Genomic DNA, 23,370 nt, shown 5'->3' with positions numbered 1-23,370 from the left:
CTATGGTGAAGCCCAGGTTTCAGCCTGAACAGCAGCACTCAGAGGTCAAGGTCAGCCTCAGTACCGAAGTAGGGGTGGGAGGGGGGAAGAAAAAGGGGATGAAATGTGTGGAGGAGGTGGAAGAATGCTCGTCCACTACATCCCATGGTCTGGGCCTGGAAGTGTGTGTGTCTCTGACTCACCACAGAGGCCTGGCTTCCCCTTTCTTTGAGAGTGCTTCTCAGAACCACCCATAAGGAGTGAAACCTGGGCATCTGCCACGTGGGGCGCCTGGCACCAGCAACCATCATTAAAGGCTAGTCAGTGTTATGCTGTTCTACCCAACTATTCTCTGTAATTAATAATTAATTAGCACTAATATGTCTCCCAAGGGCCTTACTGTGTATCTCTGGAAGTTTATGAGATCATCCAGTTGTGGTCTCATTCTGGCCTTTTGCAGGGAGCCCCAACCTCCAGCGGCAAGCTGGCTGGGGTCCAAGGCGTGGGTGGGTGGCAGACAACAGGGCTCACGACTCTACTCCCCCAGCCAGGCCTGAAATCCCAGCAGCTCCTGAGGCTGAGGTTGGAGGATTGAGGGTTCAAGGCTAGCCTAGGTTGTTGAGGGACTCCAGGGCTAGCTGCCTGGGCGACGAGTGTGGCCCCGTCTCAAAGCAGAAACAATAAAACGGCCCACGTGTGGGTGCAACCCCCATGACCAGGTCGGGAGGCCAGAGGACCAAGAGTTCAGGGCCATCCTCAGCTGCACACAGAGTTTGAGGCTAGCCTGGGCTACATGAGACCCTCTCAAAACAGAGTTTTCAGTTTGAAAGGATAAATGTGGTGACTCTGGAGGTGGAGGCAGGAGAATGCTCAAAGATGTCTTCTGCTACACAAGGATATCAAAACCAGCCTGGGCTACAGGAGACCCTGCGTTTAAAAAAAAGAAACAAAAAAAAAAGAATTCCTTTAGTCAAATAAATGAAAACACGAAGAAAATAAAAGGGAAACAAACCGCGATGATGAAAGCCTGACGCGTAGCGGGTGGCGTTATGGGCCGCGGGCGTGCACTGCCCCGAGGCCACGCTCCTGCCTGCTGATTGGTCGTCAGGCCGAGGCGCGCGGCTCCGATTGGCGACTGTGGCCGTCGCTCCGCGGCTCCGCCCCGTCGAGGCGGCTCCCGGGAGCGGCCGCAAAGGCGCGTGGCGCGGCTGCCGGGGCCGCTGTGCGGTGGGGCCTGCGGCCGCGATGTCGCCTCCGCCGGGCGACGCAGGCCCCGGGCCGCCGCGGACGCTGTCCCTCGCCGCGCGTCTGAGCTTCGCGGTCGGCCACTTCCTTAACGACCTGTGCGCGGGCATGTGGTTCACCTACCTGCTGCTGTTCCTGCACTCCGTGCGCGGCTACAGCTCGCGGGGCGCCGGGCTGCTGTTGCTGCTCGGACAGGCGGCCGACGGGCTCTGCACGCCGCTCGTGGGCTACGAGGCTGACCGCGCCGCCTGCGCGCGCTGCGGACCCCGCAAGGCCTGGCACCTGGCAGGTGAGCCGTTCCCCCACTCCCGGCTCAGACTCCTGCCCCGGTGCCGTCCTCCACCCGTGTTGTCACCCCGGGCTGTCCCCCACCCTCTGTCTCCCCGGGCTGTCCCCCACGTCTGTCACCCCGGTTATCCTCTACTCTCTGACTGCTGTCACCCCGGGGCGGCTGTCCTCCACCCTCTGACTGTCACCCCGGGCTGTCCTCCACTCTCTGACTTTCTCCCTGGGGCTGTCCTCCACCCTCTGACTGTCTCCCCGGTCGTCCTCCACCCTCTGACTGCCTTCCCGGGCTGTCTTCCACCTGTCTCTCGAAGCTGTCCCCCAGCTCTCACCTTGTGTCCATCCTCCCCGCTGACTACCATCCTGTGGATGGCCCTTCCCCCTCTGACAGTCACCCAGGGACCATCGCCCCCTACCCAACTGTCACCCTATGTCTGCCCCCCCCCACTGCCACCCAGTGTCTCGCTTCTTCTCACTTTTCAGTACTCCATTCCCCCAGTCTGTCATCTTGGGACACATCCTTCCCTTCCCTGACATCCAGTGGTCTAGCCTCCTCCTCACGTCCCCACCCCACAACTGCCTGCCCCTCATCCCTCACATCCTGTCTGGGGTGGCCCAGCTTGGGGTCCCCCTCTGGCTGTTGTTTGGTGCGGACATTGGGGAGTATGGCCCTGGGATTGTAGCTGCTCCTTTTGGAATTCCAGGCAGCTGTTCTGGAAGGGCCTGGCCCTGCCCCTGGGGTGGTAGTTGTGGAACTTGGCCCTGCCCCTTGGTGACATTTTTTGCGAGACAGAGCAGTGGCCCCAAACTGGATTCTGAGCCTGAGGGCTGGAATTTATAGTTTCTCTGGATTATCCTAGGCTATGATCCCAAGAAGATTCTAGGACAAGCAGTGGAGGGTGGTAGTAGCCGGTGTAGGCGTCTGAAGCAGGGGTGTAGCTGCTTAGTGAGACCCGGTTTCCAACAAAGAGAAGAAACACGCAAAAGGGCTTGTGTTTGCCTGGAGACACCAGGCCAGCCCAGCCGTTAAGGCCCTGAGCCTGTGACTGAGCATGGGCCTGTGGCTTGTGTTTGGGGAGGGCAGACTGGGAGGCACCTGAGCAGGTGAGGCAGGTGGGCACCCGAGCAAACTGGCAACTTCTCTGTGCTGCCTGGGCCAGGATAGTGGGGTTAGCCCTGGCCTGGAACTCCAGAGACCAGGATGGCCTGGAGCTCAGAGTTTGGTCTGCCTCTACCTCCCAAGTGCTGGGATTGAAGGGTGCACCACCATGCCTGGCAGATGTGCTCATTAAACCTGAAACTCCCCCCTCTTTGGGTCCCAGAACCAAACAAGAACTCTTAGGTTAACTGAGGCCCAGAGAGGCCAAGCCATCCACCTGCATTCGACCTGCCCAGCCCTGGCTGTGATGGTTAACCAGGCCCCAGATACTGCAGGGTGTGTGTCGTCACGGGAGAGAGTCCAGAGGCCACATGGCCCCCTGGGGCAGCCCCTAGGAATCTGCCCTGGTCCCCTCCTGAGGGTTGGTTTCATTTCTCAATCCAAGACACAAGCAGAGGGGCGGGGGTAAGGTCACCTCCGGGCAGAAAGGGGAAGTTGGAATCCCAGTTTGCCAGGCAGAAGAAGGAGGCTCAGGATTCTTTCTGAGGGATGTGTGTCTCACAGGGCCTCAGATTCAAGTTCATCCACTTAAAAATGTGTGAAGGGAACCAGGTGGTGGTGGCGCTCGCCTCTGGTCCCAGCACTCAGAAGCTGAGGCAGGAGGATCAGGAGTTCAAGGCTAGCCTGGACTGTGTGGAGTGATAATGTCTCCCTTTGGACTGAAGAGAAACCTCTGTTATGAACCCACCTGGGGCTCAGAGTCCTCAGGCTGACACAGAAGGGACATGGGGTGGCTGCCCCAGTTGGGGGGCCTGTGGTCTGGTTGGAGAGAGTATTTCACAGTGGGAGTCCCTGGGTCTGGGTGTGGCAGGGGCTGCAGACAGTGCAGGGTGGGATACATGGGGCAGCCGTGCGAAGGCTCAGGGACAGACGGATCCTGGGGTCTGGGACAGGGGTTGGGTGGGAAGGACGTGGTGGGATGCGGAGCATCTTAAACTCAGTATCTTTCTGAGTGGATGGAGCAGGGGTGGAACACCCAGCATGTCCTGGACAGTGGCAGGCTCTGCTCTGTACCCAGGAGCAGCCTCCTGACTCCTCCCTGCCCAGCTGGTCCTCAGGGGCAGAACATAGGGCAGGTTGTAGATGTGGGGGGTGACGCTGAGCTCAGAGCTGGCGAGTGACCCCAATTCTTGTCCTCTCTCCCCATCCTTAGTCACAGGCCACTTAAGGAGACTCCTGGCCTGCCACGTTTGCCTGCTCTGTAGCCTCCCCTCACCCCCCCATGTTGCCCCTCTGCCATCACAGGCACTGTCTGCGTCCTGCTGTCCTTCCCCTTCATCTTCAGCCCGTGCCTCGGCTGCGGGGAGGCCACCCCTGAGTGGGCTGCCCTGCTCTATTATGGACCGTTCATCGTCATCTTCCAGTTTGGCTGGGCTGCCACACAGATTGCCCACCTGAGCCTCATCCCCGAGCTAGTGACTAGTGACCACGAGAAGGTGGAGCTCACAGCCCTCAGGTACCCGGGGCTGGGGACAGTAACCTAGCTAGGTATCCCTGGGGAGTTCATCTGTCAGCCCCAGCTGTGGAACAGTCGGATGCTAGGTGAGCCACAGAGAGGGGCACGGTGCCCTCACACTTTCTTCTGAGGCAAGGTCTCTCACAGAGTTCTCTTGAGTGCTGGGATTAAAGGCGTGCGCCACCACTGCCAGCCCATTTTTTAAGACAAATTTGAGTCAGTTTCTTTCTTTTTTAAGATTTATTATGTATACAACATTCTGCCTCGATGTATGCCTGCACGCCAGAGGAGGGTGCCAGATTTCAGTACAGATGGTTGTGAGCCATCATGTGGTTGCTGGGAATTGAACTCAGGACCTCCAGAAGAGCAGCCAGTGCTCTTAACCGCTGAGCCATCTCTCCAGCCCCTTGAGTCAGTTTCTTACTCCATTTCCCTGGCTGACCTTGAATGTGTGGTCCTCCTGCCTCAGTTTCCAGAGTAGCTAGCAGGGTGGGTGTGCACCAGCCTGGAACGAGGCTGCAAAATTAGAAACTTTGGCTTGATGATTCTCTCTGAGGCTGGCAGAGTGGTCTGTGACCCCAGGATATAGCCTAAGGCTGATGTCCTTAAGGTCACCTGATTAGTCCAGACCCTCCTGGGACACTGCTTCAAAGGAACCGCAACTGGCCCAGGGCCTAATTGTTTCCACGTGACCCTTTATTCTGCTGTGGATCTGTGGCCTGTGCCTCAGGGAAGGACACCATGCAGGGCTGGGACTCTGTGGGCTCAGGGACCACGTCTGCCGGCTCTGCCAGCTCGGGAAGTTAGTATTCTGGATTTCTGATAGGCAGTAAGCATTTATTGAGCGCTTGCTGTGTACCAGACATGGTTTCTGTGGACTCACGCTGAGCCGGGCGCTCACCCACAGGTATGCCTTCACTGTGGTGGCCAACATCACTGTCTATGGCGCCGCCTGGCTGCTGCTGCACCTGCAGGGCTCTGCCCGTGGTGAGCAGGACATCAGTGTGGGTGACCAGCTGGGAGTCCAGGATGTGCCGGTGTTTCGGGTAAGTCGGGGCTGTGTGGTGGCCCTGGGGTCCCCGAGCCTATGGAAGCCATAGCTGAGTCCCACTGTTCTTTCTAGAACCTGGCCCTGCTGGTGGTGGGCGTGGGAGCCATCTTCTCGCTCCTCTTCCACTTGGGTACCAAGGAGGGGCACCGGCCCTGGCCTCGGGAGATAGAACCTGATGAACACAGCCCCCTGGTGGCCCCCACGGCCCGGCCACTGCTGCTCTGGAAACACTGGCTTCGGGAGCCAGCTTTCTACCAGGTACACTGTGGGTGCCCAGTCCCATGACACCACCCAGGATTGACATTACCAGTGGCTCTCACAGTCTGTACCCAGGGCAGGCATTACTAATCAACCTGTCTCATCCAGAGTAGACATTGTGAACCAATCTTCTACAGCCAGGGTGTCCATTCAGCTGCCGTCCCGTGCTCAGGACAGACTAATCACTCCCTCACTGATCTTTCGGGGCCAGCTCAGTTCTGTTTCATGCTTGGGGCAGACATCATTCAGTTTTCCATTCCACATACGGGGCATATGTTCCCGATTTCCCGTACCCCACCCAGGGCAGACATTACTAATCGCAGATGTCGTCCCTCCCGGCCTGCCTGCTGAGCAGTCAGCTGTAATAAGTCATGCCGTTGTGGAAGCCCTCAGCTTGCTCTCCAAATCCTTGTCTGGGTCTCCCACTGAGCCCTGGGCTTGTCCCCCTGCTCATCTGCCCACAGGTGGGCATGCTGTACATGACCACGAGGCTCATCGTGAACCTGTCCCAGACCTACATAGCTATGTACCTGACCTACTCTCTCAGCCTGCCCAAGGTGAGGCGGGGTCGTGGGGAGGAGATGGGCAGGCCCCTCCCACCCAGGAGACCCCTCTGGACCAGCACCCCCTCTCCCTCCCCAGAAGTTCATCGCCACCATTCCTCTGGTGATGTACTTGAGTGGCTTCTTCTCCTCCTTCCTCATGAAGCCGGTCAACAGGCGCATAGGGAGGAACGTGAGTGACGGCTGGGAAGACGGGGGAAGGGGGTGGCAGGGGTTCTCTGGCTCTTGGACAGCCTACCCTGGATGTAGGATGGAAGATTGATTAGTAGTGTTTGACTTGGCTGCACAACAAAAGGTTGATTGGTAATGGGTGTCCTGGGCGTGGACCAGCAATGCCTGTCTCGGGAGTGGAGCCTTCCACTGGGCTGAGGACCCGAGAGGGCGAGTGTTGGGCACGGGATGCCCGGCCAGGGGGGCCTGATGCAGGCCCCGCCTCCTTTCTCCCTAGATGACCTACTTCACCGGGCTGCTGGTGATCCTGGCCTTCGCGGCGTGGGTGGCCCTGGTAGATAAGCTGGGCGTGGCCGTGTACGGGGCCGCCGTGCTGCTGGGTGCGGGTTGTGCCACCATCCTGGTCACCTCGCTGGCCATGACTGCTGACCTCATCGGCCCACACACGGTAGGGCTGGTGGGAGGAGCCTCGGGAGGCAGTGGTCTGGATCCTGGGCCTGGGTACTGACGACCTGTGTGTCCCCCAGCACAGTGGAGCCTTCGTGTACGGTGCTATGAGCTTTTCGGATAAGGTAGCCAACGGCCTGGCCGTCATGGCTGTGCAGAGCCTGCACCCCTGCCCGTGAGTTCATGTCCTCAGAACACAGGAGCAGCATCCGTTTCTCTGAGTTTCTTGTGAGCTGGGTGCTAAGGGCCTGGCTACAGGGGACACAGCCACTCGGGCCCCTTAGAGACACCCGTGCTGGCCCAGGACAATGCCAGGCGTGTAGGAAACATTAAGCGTGGGGGTGGGAAGGTGCGATCTCAGGAGTTGGGGTCAGACAGGAGGCCGGGAGGGGTCCTGAGGACCTTGGTACCATGTCTGGACCCGCGCAAAGGCCCTGGGGCAGGACAGAGCCCTCATTGGAGCTGCAGGACAAGGCAGGGCTGTGGGCTACAGGGGAACTCTGTCTACTGGGGTGTGTGTAGGCCTAGGGTCCTCTGGAACTTGAGGTGGGCTCCATGGGCTGGTGCAGGGGACACTGCGCTCAGCCCAACGTCTGCCCCCTAGCTCTGAGCTCTGCTGCTGGGCCTGCGTAGGCTTCTACCACTGGGTGATGGTGACAGTGACAGGCGGCGTGGGTGTGGCCGCGGCCCTGGCTCTCTGCAGCCTCCTCATCTGGCCCATCCGCATCCGCACCCGTGAGTCTCCATCGCTGCGGCTTGGGTGGGGTCTCGGGGCTGGGGGAGGTGCGACCTGGGACCCGCCCTCCCCAACGCCACCCTGCTCATTTTCAGGGGACCTCGGAGACCGGCCCTGACCTGGCTCCCCAGGACAACACGACGAAAGACCAGGCAGACACCCTGGCCCTCTGGTCCCCCACCTGCACGGGGTCAGAGGGCACGGTGTGAGGGTGGGGGGAGGATACCCGGCCATGCTCCTTGAACCCCGTGGACCCGTGGGTGCCCCGCCCCAACCGTGGACCAGCGCAGGGACCAGGGACGGGAAGGCCAGGGCCTTCCTCAGTCGGCTCGCTAGGACCCGAGGACAATAAAGCAGGATTGACACCCCGGACTGCGCGTGGGGACGGTCGCCCGGCCCACGGACAAGCAAGGCACTGGTCGGCAGCAGGGCTTTATCTCAGAGCGTGGGCGTGAAGACCGGGGGCGGCTGGCCAGTGGCCGGGCAGGGGCGCTCTCTGTCCCGTTGCCTGAAGTCCTGCGAGGTGTAGCGCGGCCGCTGTGGCGGCGACAGGTGGGGCACGTAGTCGGACCGCCAGGGCACCACCCCGAATTGGTTCCTGTTGACCACTAGGGACCAGGGCTGGGCTCAGAGGCTGGCAGGGGATCCTCCGCATGCTGGCCACGCCCCGCCCCGGCTCCCCACCCCCTCCCACCTGCTGCCCAGGTCTTGGCCGTTTTTTCTTTTTCTTTTGGTCATTCGAGACAGGGTTTCTTTGTAGCTTTGTAGCTGTCCTGGAACTAGTTCTTGTAGACCAGGCTGCCCTCGAACTCACAGAGATCCACCTGCCTCTGTCTCCCCAGTGCTGGGATTAAAGGCGTGCGCCACCACCACCCGGCCACTGTTTTTTTTTTTTTTTTTCTTTCTCTGTAGTTTTGATGCAGGGTCTCTTAAAACATGACACTGTGTAGCCCAGGCTGTCCCCACAATTCAGAGATCCTCCTGCCTCTGCCGCGGGAGTGACCCGCTTGCACCTCCGCCCCACCTCCCTCCCGTCCCCATCCGCCACTCACCAAACTCCTTGCCGCGGATGTGCCTGTCCCTCCACGGCATGCACCCCCAGCGCGTGCCCGGGCTGAGATACTGCGCAGGCAGCATGGGGTCCCAGAAGGCCGTCTCCCGCAGGCGCTGCGTGTAGGCTGGGGGAAGGCGAGGGCGGGGTCAGCGTGGGACCCACGGGCGTGCGCGGCTGGGGGCGCGACACTCACCGGGCGGCAGGCCACGCTGGCGACTCTCAAAGCAGCCGTGCCAGCGCGCATGGGCCTCGCGGTACGGTCTGTCAAGCGCGCCAGGCAGCATGTACCAGGCCTCGCGTGGCTCCGAGTTGGTCAGGCCGGTGAACCACGCCTGACCGGCTGCGTCCTGTCCCATGGGCGTGAACTTCCAGCGCACGGCTTGCTTGATGGCCGGTGCCCAACGGGGGCCCTCCAGGGACAGGTAGTCATTGCTGAGGGAGGATGGGCACTGAGCGCAGTTGCCTCGCTGCTCCCTGTCGCAAGGGTGTCCGCCCCCTTTGCAAAGGTGCTGCGGGGGTCTCCTCTTTGCGCTTCCCCACCCGCAGTCATTGTCTCATAGCCGAGGATGCCCTGCTTGTGTTTGAGGCAGGTCTCCCCACCATGCAATGTGGGGCAATCCTCCTGCCATAGCCTCTCAAGTGCTTGTATGACATCAGGAGCAGAAGGGGACCAAGCCGGGGTCTGCTTGGCAGGAAATTTCTCAGATGGTACCCGGAGTTGAGCGTTCCGGCAGGACTCGGGTGGCTCCACGGTGACCCCCGGGAACTGAACTCAGCCCACAAAAGGCCGATGTGAAACAGGCCTGTGAAATGGGACTTTTGCTGGGTGGCACTTCCTGTGTTCAGTATGCAGAGTGAGGCAGGGGTATCTTTCTAAGCGTTTGGGTTACACAGAAAGAGCCTGGCTCAAACTTTAAAATGTATAAATAGTGTGGTGGCATATTCCAGCCCTGTGGAGGGCAGCAGGAGGGTCAGAAGTTCAAGGTCATCTTCAGCCACATGGTAAAGCTGAGGCCAGCCTGAGTCACTCACACACGCACGTGTGCACAGGCCAGGCATACTGCCCCTTAGGGCTGCCACCTCTCACACATACCATAGCCACTCAGGGGAGGGAGTTCTTCCAAATCCAACAATCTGAGACTGGGGGCTTCCCTTCTTTGGAGTGTGGGTGTGCACATGCCTGACTCCCAAACCCCTGCACACCTGTATCCCAGCCCACTCGACTGCAGGTTACGGGTGGGGGGTGGGGGGGAGTTGGTGCTTGGGTGAAGGGAGGTGCCAAATGCAGGAACCCACCTGTATAGAAGGGCGGGAAAGTTGAGTTCCAAGGTGCCCGAGGGGACAAAGGGCTGGGCAGCCTCCCGCCTCAGGTTTTCCATGTCTGCCCCTGTGTTCCCAGAGGCCAGACCACCAAGGCCTTAGGGCCATTGTTGACAGGGACAAAGGTGTCCCAGCAACAGGGAAGTGGGCAGCCACGGTACCCATGACCTCAGCCTACTTCCTGGTGTGAGACTGGAGCCTTCAGGACTAAAGTGGGACTTGTGGCTTTGGGCTCTCGCCAGCTCCTTACCTGGGGATACCTGAACATTCCTTTTATTAAATTTTTTAAAAAATATTTATTACGTATACAATATTCTGTCTGTGTGTATGCCTGAAGGCCAGAAGAGGGCACCAGACCTCATTATAGATGGTTGTGAGCCACCCTGTGGTTGCTGGGAATTGAACTCAGGACCTTTGGAAGAGCAGGGAATGCTCTTAACCGCTGAGCCATCTCTCCAGCCCCCACCTGAACATTCCTTAACTTTCTCCCTGCCCCACAATAGCAAGCCATGTCCTCCCTGTGTCAGGGTTTCCGCAGTCTGCCCTTGCCTACCCCACCCCAGTCTCTGTTCCCTGGACACCCACAAGGAAGGCACTGCTTGGGGGGGATCTGCTGGGTGGTGGGGACACAGCCTAGACCATCACTCAGCCCTAAACAGGAGACTGTCACCAGCCAGTGTGGAGGGACCTCGAGGACACAGGACTCAGCAAGGGACAAAGTGTGGGCTCCGTGACAGTAAATGTCTGTGACCCAGGGATCCACAGAGGGAAGTGGATTTGTGACGGATGTGGTTGGCCTTTGCACCTTTGGTCAGAGAATGCCCCGGAACTAGTGACGGTTACATAGCTCATTTTATGATAGCACAGTGTATGTCTTGTGTTTTTTACTGCAATAAACAACACAACCAACCCAAAGTACTTGATGACGCACCTTGGGTGGCAGCTACCCAGGCACCAGGGTCCATCTGGGGTCGTTTCCACAGCACAAACATCAACTCCCTCTCCAACATACTGGACCTGTCCTGCCCCAGGGACTTTGTGCAAACTGCCCACAGCCCAGGCTGCAGAAGGCCACCTCTGGGCACTTGGGGTTGGAGTCCCCTGGCCACTCAGGACCCTCGCAGGCTTTTCCCCAGTGTGTGGGTGGGGGCCTGGACCACACCTGCTTGCTTGAGGTTTTGAACCTCCACCACAGCGGCAGCTTGTGGCAGCTTCTCCCTTCCCCAGGACTCGTGAGAGAGAGGACCTCACCCTTCACAGCTGTCTGTCCACTGGGGATCAGCCCAGCCTCACTGACAAGTGTGGTGTTGGGACTGACGGGTGGACAAGGCTGTTCTCTTCAGGCAGGTGGCTTATGGAGCCTCCTGTGGCAACAAGGGTCCTATGGCGTATTGTGTCTGGTGACTCCTGACAGGCTGAGCCACCCCGCTGCCTTGGGATGGAGCCCCTGCTGGGGAGCACAGCTAAGAATGCCTCACTCCCGGCCTCACAGGCAGCAGACGCCACAGTGACCTGTGTCCTAATGCCCAGTGGCTTCCCCATCAGTGTTAGAACAAGGCAACAAAACACACAACAGACCCCAAGGCATCACAAATACATATATACACACACGTGCACACACCACGGCCACAGCCACCACACTGGGGATCTGCAGTGTCCCCAGGTGAGGAGCAGCAAAGATGGGGGTCTGAGGTCAGGGAGGCCTGGGAAGCTTCCAGAAGGCCAAGAGGAAGTGGACAAGGCAGACGAGGCAGCTGGCTGGGGAGGGGCAAGGTGACACGCATGGGTTACATGAGGCGCACACACAGACACAGAGGCAGCGCGATCAGGGTGTCAGGGCGAGAGGCGCAGGCCCCGCCAGCACCTCCCAGGATGTTCTGGCTGGGGTGGCTGCAGAGGGGCATATCGGCTCTGGTCCACAGGTCCAGGTGACACTAGGTTTGGGGGCTTTGATGGGGTCTCGGGCCTCCTGCTCAGCTGTGTCCAATATGGCTTGGGCAGTGGTGACAGGGAAGTCAAACGTGTCCATCTGAGAGCGCTGACGACCAGCAAGAAGGGGATGCAGCCGGTGGATGAGGGTCCCCGTGTCCCTGTCCCAGACACTGGCTCCACAGCTCACAACGAGGCATTTAATGAGACTCTGGGGTCTCCGGCCCGGCTCCCGCCCGTCAGATGCCTCCTGGGGACTGCGGGGACAGCAGGGCCCATGCATGCTGGCTACTCCATCTCTGCCCCAAGGGGCTGCACATCCCGCCCACGGATCTATCGGATCCGGGTGAAGAGGTTGAGCACAGACACGGATTCCTGGGAACAGGGAACAAGAGTAACCTGACCGTGTGCTCTGAGAACCCAAGGGGCGTGACCATGTGAGGGCACCACCCACCCTCCTAACCTTTGTAGAACGCGTTTTGCTGAAAACGTTCCAGAACCGCAGGGTCTCGTCTCCGGCCCCAGTGACAATGGCCTCCCCGTCAGGGGACATGGCCTATAGAGGGGACAAAAGGGACCTGGTTGTTTTCCAGCTGCAGCAGAAGCCAGGCAGGTGCCAGGGGACACACCCCAGGCTAAGGGTGCAGGACACAAAGGTCCCTGCAGTGGTGGGTCTGAGCCCTGGGTTCCCAAGCTGGGCCTACCAGGCAGCCAGGACAGAGGCCATGTGGTATGCGAGGCCTGGTGGGGAGGATCCTCCACTTACCACATCCCGGGGTGGGGGGGACACTGTAGGAGCGTAAAGCAGGAAGGCTGGGGCAGTGCTCAGCCAGCCAGGGACAAGTCCACCACGTGGGGCCCCACGGAGCTGACAGCAACAGTGGCTGACACTCACCAAGTAGAGGACACGGTAAGAGTGGCCAGTGAGCTTGGCCACCTGTGTAAGGGACGGGTACTTCCACACAAGGATCTGGTTCTGTGAGTAGCCATGTGTGCTCACCTAGGACGGAGACCACGTGTGAGGGCTACAGAGGGCTTGGAGGCGCCCTTGGACTTCCCTCAGGGGGGCATGGAGTCTGGACCGGCCAAGGCCAGCTTCAGTCTACAGCGCGCAGATGGCGGGGTCTCAGCCCCCATGCTTCCTGCCTCCCACGGGCCCACGTGGGCACTCACCAGCTCGTTGGCATGTTTGGACCAGGCCAGGTTGCACACTTGTGAACCGGTGTCAATGCACTGCAGGGGCTGGCCTGTCAGCGTGTTCCAGAAGCGGATGCAGCGGTCGGCTGTGCCACCCCCAGATGCCAGCAGTCCGTGCTGGTGTGGGGACCAAGCGATGGCCTTCACGGCTGCCAGGTGCTCCGTGTACTGCTGCACAGGGCTTACAGTTGAGTGGTTCCACACGAGCAGCTGCGGGCAGGCTGAGGCTGTGATGGGCCACCCAGGAACATGCACCCAGGGGCAGGCACATGTCCAGGCCAACTCTGGGGTCATAGCTCGATGTTCTAAGATGACCCCAGGGCCGTGGCCTGTACACCCCCCGCTTGGGGGCAGGGCAGGACTGACAGCGGCCATACCTTGTTGTCGTTGCCCCCTGAGGCGAGCAGCTGGTGATCTGTGGACCACTTGAGGCCGCACACCTCCTGCCTGTGGCCCTGCAGCCGCCGCTCTGACTGCAGGGGTGGTGTGCGGATGTCACGCTGCAGGATCATGCGGTCACGGCTACCTGATGACAGCTGGTCTGCGTTCCAGGCCAGCGCCCCTGCAGGGTGACAGTGGGTCAGCCCGGGCCTGGGCAGGGCCGGGGCCAAGGGTGCGGCTGGGCTGGCCAGGTCCTCACCAACACGTGCAGTGTGCCCCTCCAGCACTGACAGCTTCTTCCCAGCGGCCGCATCCCAGATCTGCACGAAGCCCTTGTGTGTGCCTACTGCAACCAGGTTTCCCTAGAGGGACAGGAGCGGCCAGGGGGCCATCAGCTGGATATGGGGACAAGAAGTTTACCCATCTCGTGCCCAGAGGGCAGGACGGTCTCTGTAGCCCATTTTTTGTTTTGATTTTTAAAACAAGGGCTCACTCTATAGTCCAGGCTAGCAGACCTCACACCCAGGGCAACCCTCCAGCCTTGGGAGCCACCACACCCAGCTCCCTGACATACTGCTTTGCTTAAACCGTCTGCGGGGCTTTCCTGGCAACATCACCATTCGGCCACCACTGCGCCAGCCTTGTGCGGGGGACACCGCTCACCCCTGCACTCCAGGCTGCAGTGAGAAGCAACAGCAGCACAGTCTCACAGAGATAGCCAAGGCTCACGTGGCACAGGGAAGAAGCCTCCAGCTAAGCGGCCTTACTCAAAGATCAAAGGGTCAGGTGGGTTCCACCCTTCCTCCTTTAGGGCAGGGCTCCCCTTCCTCACTCACCCGCTCAGACCAGCCCACAGAAGTCACCGAGTCCCCTTCCACAGAGAGGTCACAGAGCCGGGTCACCTGTGGGCAGAAGGTCAGAGTGAGGGCAGATGCTCTGCCCTCAGTCCTGTGTTTCCCAGCTAGTGCCCATGGGGCGGAATGCACAGAGATGGCATCAGAGGCCAGCAAAGGTTACTGCCTCAGAGAGAAGCGGGTGTGTGTCTGTGTAGGGGGAGCATCGAAGGAATAGGCAAGATGTGGTGGCTCTGTGCACACTACTCCCTCCTTCTGTCCCCTCCCCTGTAGGCTGCACCGCCTGTGGTCACAGTCAAACCCCCATGGACGGTGCTTGGTGCACACCTGGCTAGTGCACGCGCTCCACAGGTACACGCAGGTGCCCAACCCCACGCTGAGCACGTTGAGGGAGGACCAGTCCACCAGGTTGAGGTAGAAGTCGTCCTGAAGCTCGGGCGCATCCAGCACCTTGAAAGGAATCTTGGAGATCTTGCGCGTGGGCTTTCGTGGCGACCGCAGCAGCTTCTGACTGCGGGGACAGCAGGAAGCCGCTTGCTGCTGTCCCAGACCCGTGTCCCTATCACCACCCTGAAACTCAAGGACCCAGGCCTGGCTCACCTCTTGTTGCTAACAGGGGACAAGGAGTATGGAGACACGTCATTGCCGTCGTCAGGACTCGAGCGCTTGCTGCTGAGGGAATACTGGGGGCAGGGACACCGTGTGGGGTGGCTATTGTGGTCTCGGGGCTTGGGAACCCCAAGCACCCAAAGCCGACACAGAATGGGCTGGATGCCGCAGACAGAGCAGCCCCGGTACCCCCACAGCCCTCTCCTTCACGGGGCCCTGGCTGCCGCTGCCTCACCGTGAAGAGGCCCTTGTGCTCGGGCGTGGATGGCTGCAGCCTCCGATCCTCCGTCTGCGGGTCCTGCACCTTCTCGATGCCTGCGCCCAGCAGCTCGTTCTTCAGCAGCGCGGAGTAGGCCAGGCCATCTGCAGGGGCAGGGCGGAAGGTTGTTGGGTGTGCTCTGGGCGGGGCCTCTGGAGGGAGATGTGAGCGGGGCTATGGCCGAGTGGGCGGGGCCGACAGTCACCTTTGCCATTGTCCGAGGTGGCATCCTTGGCCTTCCGGTTCTGGCTTGGGGACTTCTCGTTTTCCTACGGGAGAGCAGACCGTGAGGGAACACCGCAATGAGGGGCTGTGCCCACCTCAGGGTGACTGGCCCGCTCTCTGCTAGGCCTGGCCCTCACATTGATCCTGTGGAAGTTCACACTCCAGTTGGCCCCGGCCCGCGAGGGGATGAAGCGGTCACCATGCTTGCTGGGCGAGGACACTGGGGAGTTGGCTGGTGTCAGGGTCCTCCGCATCTCCGAGACCTGGGAGAGAGGTGGGGGGGCTCAGCTGCAGCGACCCCCACAGTAGGTCCCACAGTGCCGTTGGGGTCTGCAGGTGACACCCTGGGGGACTCGATGGGCGCAGCCCCTATCACTCACACATGGCATTGTGTTCTCATTCTGGATGATGATCTGCCGCAGGAGCCTGCGTTCATAGTCCTGATCCATGGCAGGCGGGCGGGCAGGCGGGCGGGCGGGGCGGGGCCCGGAGCTGAGGGCAGCCTGCAGGGCAGACACAAGGTAAGCGCCCAGTGGAACACAACAACTGGGAACACTGGGCTGCTTTGTAATTCTTTATTACAATTATTATTATGAGACTGGGTTTCTCCGTTTGTTTGCTTGGTTTTTTTTTGTTGTTGTTGTTTTTTGAGACAGGGTTTCTCTGTAGCTTTGGAAACTAGCTCTTATAGACCAGGCTGGCCTTGAACTCAGAGAGATCGCCTGCCTCTGCCTCCCAATGCTGGGATTAAAGGTATGCTTCACCACCGCTGTAAATCTTATTTTTGACACAAGATCTCATGTAGCCTAGGCTGGCCCCAACCTTCTAGGTAGCAAAGGATAACCTTGAATCTTTTTTTTTTTTTTTTTTGGTTTTTCGAGACAGGGTTTCTCTGCAGTTTGTAGAGCCTGTCCTGGAGCTAGCTCTTGTAGACCAGGCTGGTCTCGAACTCACAGAGATCCGCCTGCCTCTGCCTCCGGAGTGCTGGGATTAAAGGCGTGCGCCACCACCGCCCGGCTAACCTTGAATCTTAAATGTGTGTCACCATGCCTAAGGAGTATATCCCAGGAGTCAAGAACACAGCACCCCTGAGCCTGGGAAGCAGGATCCGCCCTGGTCCTGACATTCCAGCAGTCCTAGGCAGGCCCTGGTGTACCTGAGTGTGTGCCTGTGTGGTGAGCCTCAGTCCCTGGAGTGACCAGTGCTAACAGGGAGGTGGGGCCAGTGCCAAGCCAAGTGTGGGGGGGATTGGGGACACTAGCCTCCATCAGCAATTGGAGCAACTATGACCCATGACCCTTGGTGTCCACTCAGACAGCTTATAGCTGAGGTGGAAGGGGATGTGGTCAGCCAGGGCAGAGCCCTCAGGCTGTCCAGGATCTCAGGCTGTGAGGCTATAGCTTGCTAACAGAGGACCAGGCCCTTGGTCTATGTACTATGTGGCTTTTATAATTCTTAGCAGAGACACAGAAAAGGCAAAGGTCCCTACAGCCTGGGGGGACAGTCTATGTCGACAGTACCCAGTGCAGAGCTGCAGGGCTGCAGGGCTGCCAACTTTCCCATGACCTCCTGCCCCAGGCCCTGGACACCACAGCATGACTTATGCATGCACACGTATGCCATCCCCACCACTGGGCCCCTCTGGCCTGAGCCCTGAGCCTCCCACTCCACCAACGTTGAACACGCGGAATACAGAGAAACACAAAAGGCAGAAGCAGAAGACTGGCTCTGCTCTGCACCCTTCCCCAGAACTTCCTTCCCACTTCCCACACCGAAGCTTGGTCCTCACTCAGCACCAACTCCAAGCCATCCTGGAGCTTGGCACTCTCTCAGTCCTTAGTCCCTTAAACAGTTGAAGGGACGGTGTGACCTGAGACAGACAACCACAGGCGGAAGCCTGCCCAGCTGCAGGTCCATCCGCACCCTGGAACATTACTCAGTCACGAACAGGAAGGCACTAGAGTGACTTTGAGGAAACACCCCGAGACAGGGCTGAGGAGAGGGCTGCCACCCGCTGCTCTAGCCACCCAGCACAGGAGACAGGCTGGTCTGGAGCACACAATCCTCTTGCCTCGGCTGCCAGGGCTAGGATGCTTGGAGGATCAGGAGTTCAAGTCCATTGTTAGATACAAGCTGAAGGGCAGCCTACTCACGTGACCCAGGCCTGGAAGACACAAGGCGAGGGCAGGGAAAGGCTGACATGGGAGGGGGAGGGGATGGCGCGTGGGGCTGAGGGGTGCAGGAGTGAGAACCAAGTGCAGATGAAGTGCTGTCAGACTGCCGGGTGGCTCAGCTGCTGTCTGGCCTGGCGGGGAAGACCCACCCCTTTGCCTGGTTCTCTGCTGGAAAGGCTGGGCCTTCTCTTGCTCCCTGGTCCCCAGAAGCCCAGGTGGCCCCAGTCCTTGCATACAACCTTGATCCAGCAGCCAGGTGGCCTAGGCCTAAGGCTCATGAATTCCCCTCAGGTGGCAGGGTCCTGCTCGAAGCCTGGCCCACTCCGCCCAAGCCCAGCCAGGCCCAAGCTAACCCTTGGGAGCTCTGGGTCCTGTGCCTTCCTGCTGTGTGTCAGTCTCCCCCAGGGGCCTGATCCTGGATGTATCCCAGGATGCTGTGGGCGGGGGTTTCTCCCAGTGTGGTGACCACTGGGACCAAGAGCACACAAAAGTGAGCAGAGCCGGATGTGATGGGGCCCTGTGCCAGCCCCTGCCAATGCCACCAAGAGCCAGGGTGTCACCAGTGGCCCACCCCCAGTGCATACTTGTCCTCTTGCTTGGCACTGGGCACAGGAAGGCCTTGGGCTCCTGTCACCAGGAAGCTCCCCCAAGGACGGAAGTGCAGCTCATCTGGCCCTTAACTGCCAGCAGGTCACACCCTCCGGGGCTACAAATCCTGAAAAACTGGTCCTCACGGCTGGTGTGTCAAGGAACCCAAGAAGAGCCCCCACCTGCAGCCAAGTTGTGGGGACACACATGCTGCACTGTGGCCAGGGGGGGCTTGCTGGGCCCTGCAAGGTGCTGAGCCCCATTCCTGACACATGGCAACAGGAGCTGCTCAAGGCACCACAGCACAGAGCAGGCGGAGATGGAGGCTGGCAGCCAGCTGCACCCAAGGCCTGGCACAGGAAAACACCAAGCCTCTTTGCCCCATTCTTCCCTCTGTCCCAACTGGTGGCAGCCATGTGGTCAGGACTGTCCCCTGCCCTGGAAACACACATGGGGACAGGCCGAGCAGAGCTACAGTCAGCTCCTGCAGCAGTGCCTACCGGGGGCACTGGACACTGGGACCCTCAGTTCAGATGTCCCACAGAGCTCACATGCTGACTAGGGCATGTGCTCCCAAGATACCCTTAAGGGCAAGGGCAGGGACTTCCCAACGACACAGGCTAACAAGCAGGCCTGTTGTCCAGGAATGGGGTCCCCACTCCACTTTGCTCTCACCTGTATTACCACAAATTCCCCAAGACACAGCTCTGGCGGAGCCTCCAGACCCTACACCCAGGAACCTTTCAGAAGGCTGCACGGGAGAGCACGGGCTCTTCCTGTGTGCATGCGTGAGGAATACCTGCGGAACTGGGACGGCACAAAGGGTCTGAGAATCATCAGTCAGTAAACGGTGGCCGGTGTGACAGACAGAAGCAGGCACATGGCAGGGCACAGACAGTGGCCTTCCAGTCAGGAGAAACAAGCAGAGCAGGAGGCGACAGCTCCCATCAGTCATGGACCCCAGGGATACTGCAGCTGTCCTGGACACCTGAGTTTGAGCAAGTCGCCTCGCCCAGCCTGGGCCCAGAGTGCAAGAAGACCCTCAGTACACACGTGCACCCCCGCCCACTTGCTCACCCAGCAGTGTGCCACTCTCAGCCTCCCTGTGCCAGCTGGGCGGACCGGGTGCCATCACTGTCCTTCAGAGCTGCCCCAGCCTATGGGAGAGACCCCTGCCACTGTAACGCGGGTCTCCATATGACGGTATGGCTGCCTGTGAGTGAATGCTTTGCAGACTAAGTGCCCAGGGTCCTTATGGGAGGGAGGGCCCTGCAGTGCTGAGGCTGACTTCTACCTCCACCCACCCCACACCTGCAGCTCTCCCCCTGCCACCGTGCATGCCCTCCTCGCAGCTGCACCAGGGACAGGAGAGGACAACCTGTCAAGGGTCACAAGACGGCAGTTCTGAGGATGCAGACAGTCAAAGCACCCCATCCCCAAGAGATGACATTGACCAGGGATACCATGGCAGGAAGCTTTCAGAACAGACCTTTGGGTTAGAGGCTGGGGTGATCCCTTTCGGGAACAGGGTGGGCTTTAGGGTGATGGAAAGCTCTAGAATACATACAGGTGATAGCCACACCACAACTGTCTATTTTAATAAGATGTGAAATGTGAGACTATTATCTGCATAAAGCTGATAAAAACATGAAAAAAAAAATTAAAACCAACTTTTCAAGCCAGGCAGCGGCGGCCTTTAATCCCAGCACTCGAAGCCAGCCTGGTCTACAGAGTGAGTTCCAGGACAACCCGGGCTACATAGAGACCCTGTCCTAAAAAACAAAACAAAAACAAAAACAAACTTTTCTAAAGCGAAGGCTGGTGAAGATAGCGGGAATTCCCGATGGGGACAGGAGATATCAGCTCATCCCCAAACCTTTGGGGTAAGACAGGGTGGTGCACACCTGCCATCCTGGCACTTCGGCAGGCTGAGGCCTCCTGAGCAAGAGTGAGACTACAGACAGGGGCTGGCCAGAGCGCTCAGCAGAAGGCTGGAGAGCCACACACCCGAGCTGCAGCATGGGACCACATGGTGGATGGAGGAACTCATCCCTGCATGGTGCCCTCTGACACGTATGCACACCCACCTAACACACACATGCACAGAGACACACATGTAGGCACACATTCAGAGATACACAGACACACAAGTACACACACAGAGAGACATACACATGCACAGAGACACACACATGTAGGCACACAGAGATACACACACACATGCACAGAGACACACACATGTAGGCACACATTTGGAAATACAGACACACAAAGACAGACACATGAGTACACACATATGCAAAGAGATGCATACACAGAAAGACAGACAGATACACAGACACATGAAGACATGTGGGGTGCAGACACGACTCACAGCTCTGGGGGGTGGGGCCAACAGGACAGAAGCAAGGGTGAGTGCCAAGCAGGAGGCCGAGGCAAGGGAATACTGTCCTGGGTCTGTGCTGTGGGGAAGGAACCCGCCACAAGGAAGAAGCCGAGGTTATGGACTCCCAGCTATACACAGTGTGGCTTCCTGCTGGATAGGTATTCCCAACCTGCATCCTCAGGGTCATTGTACACAGACCTCAAACTCACGACCCTCCAGCCTCAGGTTCCTAAGACCTGTGTCCTCCCGCCCACACCCATAGGGCTCTTCCGACTTCTAAGAAGGAAGGAGCAGAGGGACAGCCCAGGTCCTTCCAAGCCCCTGAAAGCACAGGCATGTGGTCCCAGCTACTGTGGCAGTTGAGACAGGAGGATTGCTAACCAGTATCAGGCCAGCTGAGACAACCTACTGAGATCCTGTCTCAAAACAAAAATGAATGGCTGTGGGGGTGGCACGCCTGAGGACCCAGCTCAGATCCCAGACCCCATAAAGGTCAGGCTCTGCTGAACACACGCACGCATGTCAACCCCAGTGTGGCGAGCAACCAAGGCAGGAGGATGGCTGAGGCTTCCTGGCTGTCCAGGCTGTAAGGGCGACAGTGACAGGGTAGGGCACGTGGCATCCTCTTCTACCTGTGTGTACCCGCACAAACATACATGTACACCATATGCATATGTACACACCAAAAAAATGTTTAAGGATTAAACATTTAAATGGGGCTACAGAGATGGCTCAATGGTAAAGACCACATGCAAGGAGCCCAGGTTTAGTTCCCAGCACCCACGTGAGTACCCATAACTCCAGTTCTAGGACATGAACTTGGGCCTCCATGAGCACTGCTTTCACACGGTATGCATACAGACAAGCACACACAAGCCCTTACACACACACACACACACACACACACACACACAAACTAAACACAGCTTAGGGCTGGAGAGATGGTTCGGTGGTTAAAAGCACCTGGGTTCAGTTCCCAGCACCCACAAGGTGACTCACAATTGTCTGTAACTCCAGTTCCAGGGGATCTGACACTTCTGGTCTCTGTCAGGCACCAACATGCTACCCAAACATACATACAGGAAAAATATCCATACAGATAAAATAAAAAACAAAAAAATCCATACATGCGTTTGAAAAAAAAAAAAGGCTGGGGCTGGAGGCACCGCAGTCAGGGTGCAGCGTCTGTCCAGAATCTGAGTGAGGGGCTGGGGCGTGGCTGAGTGAGCTATTGTACAGCATGTGAAAAGGCCCTGGGCCCACGTCCAGCAGCAGGAAATGAAACACACCAGGACTCCTGCAGTGCACAGCTAGCTCCTGACCCACTAGGATGAGGAAGCAGAGGGCTAGTATTGGCAAAGAGAATACACCCTTGATACAAGCCACAAGACCTGATGATCCACAAAACATTGGGCTAAATTCCTCAAGTACCAAGTCCATCCTGAAGACATCCTTAGGGGAACCCCATTAGTATTTACAGCTCCTGCTGCGTGTGGTGGCGCACCCCTTTAATCCCAGCACTCAGGAGGCAGAGGCAGGCAGATCTCTGAGTTTGAGGCCAGACTGGTCTACAGAGTGAGTTCCAGGACAGCCAGGGCTACAGAGTAATTCTGTCTCAAGCAACCAACCAACAAACCAAACAAGCAAAATATTTGTAACACCTGCCATTCCAGCCCCATGAGAGCTGGAGCCACACCCCCCCCCCCCCCAAGCCTGACCTCAGAGCTCAGAGCCAGCTGCGTGGTCTGTTCTGGGTGATGGCTCACTGGGCACTCATGTTCATTCAGACTGCTGGGAGGAGCTGGGACTGGGGTTCAGCAGCCAGGGGACCTGCTTCTCACTTGCTCTGGACTAGGGGGTGAATACGGGGAACATGGAAGGAAAGATTACCTACTACAGGTAATCTTTGGCGTCAGGTTTAGATGGGAGACGGGTGGGCAAGGTGATTTGAGGGGACAGTGGCTTTGAGACAGGGATAGAAGACGGAGGAACACAGGGAGGAGGTTCAGACCTGAGAGGGCATGTGGTCGGCTTGGGGACACACAGACTGCCTGCGCTTCCAGTCAAGTCTCTCACTGGGGGACCCCTCACCTGCAGAAGGCTGTACCTGAGACTCCTGGGCTCTGACTGTGGATTTACGAGGCTGATTCAGATCTGGAAGTTCAGTTTGGGTGTAGGAAGTGTCTGAGGCCGGGGGATTTGGATTTGGGAGTCAACAGGGTACAGGGGAGTGGTTGTAGCTGTAGAGTTCTGAGTGTGCAACATGGAGGACAATGCCCTAAATTTGGGGTAATATAGCTCAAAAGGGTAAGAGAGCTGTGGTGGACAGGGCGAGGTCACCGAGGACAGAAGGCTCCGGAATGAAGGCCTTCGGCTGGGTTGTGTGGTTTTGGTGGGAGCAGGATGGGGGTGATCCGGGTTTGAGAGTGCACGGAGGTAGAGGTTCGGGTGACACGGGGACTGACCTAGGGTCTACAGTAGCAACATGTGAAATGCCCTGGATTTGGACAGTGCCGGGCTCAGAGGCGGGCTCTGGAGAAGAAGGGCTGTGACGGACAGGACGAGGTCAAGGGGAGGTCGCGGGAGTGCAGGCAACTCGGGGCTGGGGTGACGCAGGGGCTGACCTAGGAGCAGGATGCGTTTGCATTCCGGAGTGCGGGAAAGCAGCACGGGTGGTGCCCTGCATCCGGGGGAGCAGGGCTCGGAGCGGGGCTCTGGGGATGCAGGGCTCTGACAGACGCGGCGAGCTCGCGGGGTGGAGGCCAGAACCGAAGGTCGCTGCGATGTAGAGGAGCCCCGGAGAAGGAAGGGGTCGGCCTGGGGGGCGGGTCCCCCAGTCACCTGTGTCCTCACCTGCCTCGCTCCCGTCGCCAGCCGGTTCCCGTCGGTTCCCGCCGGGCCCAGGAACACGCCGCGCCCGCTCGAGGCCCCTCCGCTGCGCCAGGCCCCGCCGCCGCAGCTCACGGGAATCCCCCGGCCTCCGCGGTAGCTAATATGGCGGCACTCAGCGGCAACCCGGCTCCCTCCCTCCGTCTGTCCCGCAG

At 58.9% G+C, this 23,370-nt stretch overlaps 3 protein-coding genes across 4 annotated transcripts; 1 reads left to right on the top strand and 2 right to left on the bottom strand.

The window, feature by feature from the left end:
• Positions 1-1,186: 1,186 nt before the first annotated feature.
• Positions 1,187-7,722, top strand: Mfsd12 (major facilitator superfamily domain containing 12). Of its 2 annotated transcripts, none has more exons than XM_038336715.1 (10): positions 1,187-1,513; positions 3,914-4,124; positions 5,032-5,170; positions 5,248-5,433; positions 5,898-5,990; positions 6,142-6,168; positions 6,445-6,615; positions 6,695-6,789; positions 7,219-7,349; positions 7,446-7,722. In XM_038336715.1, exons 1-10 carry the CDS (start codon positions 1,225-1,227, stop codon positions 7,466-7,468), a joined length of 1,365 nt encoding a protein of 454 aa, XP_038192643.1. In that variant the 5' UTR covers positions 1,187-1,224; the 3' UTR covers positions 7,469-7,722. The 2 variants fall into 2 exon arrangements, with proteins under 2 accessions (XP_038192643.1, XP_038192635.1); XM_038336707.1 differs by having other exon boundaries at positions 6,076-6,168.
• A 66-nt stretch (positions 7,723-7,788) lies between these two features.
• On the bottom strand, positions 7,789-11,266 carry C1H19orf71 (chromosome 1 C19orf71 homolog). The gene is made up of 4 exons (XM_042055425.1): positions 11,022-11,266; positions 8,598-8,878; positions 8,403-8,528; positions 7,789-7,958 (listed from the first exon to the last, which is right to left on the bottom strand). Exons 1-4 carry the CDS (start codon positions 11,264-11,266, stop codon positions 7,789-7,791), a joined length of 822 nt encoding a protein of 273 aa, XP_041911359.1.
• A 36-nt stretch (positions 11,267-11,302) lies between these two features.
• Positions 11,303-23,370, bottom strand: Fzr1 (fizzy and cell division cycle 20 related 1). The gene is made up of 14 exons (XM_038313621.2): positions 23,180-23,370; positions 15,559-15,681; positions 15,316-15,441; positions 15,159-15,222; positions 14,930-15,057; positions 14,686-14,768; positions 14,413-14,596; positions 14,068-14,133; positions 13,491-13,593; positions 13,228-13,412; positions 12,827-13,060; positions 12,549-12,653; positions 12,117-12,209; positions 11,303-12,028 (listed from the first exon to the last, which is right to left on the bottom strand). Exons 2-14 carry the CDS (start codon positions 15,625-15,627, stop codon positions 11,987-11,989), a joined length of 1,482 nt encoding a protein of 493 aa, XP_038169549.1. The 5' UTR covers positions 15,628-15,681; positions 23,180-23,370; the 3' UTR covers positions 11,303-11,986.

The sequence above is a fragment of the Arvicola amphibius genome, chromosome 1 (assembly GCF_903992535.2).
Source record: "Arvicola amphibius chromosome 1, mArvAmp1.2, whole genome shotgun sequence".
NCBI classification, from domain to species: Eukaryota; Metazoa; Chordata; class Mammalia; order Rodentia; family Cricetidae; genus Arvicola; species Arvicola amphibius.
The sequence above is the reverse complement of the archived record's forward strand: the minus strand, read 5'-3'. Positions and strand labels throughout refer to the sequence as shown.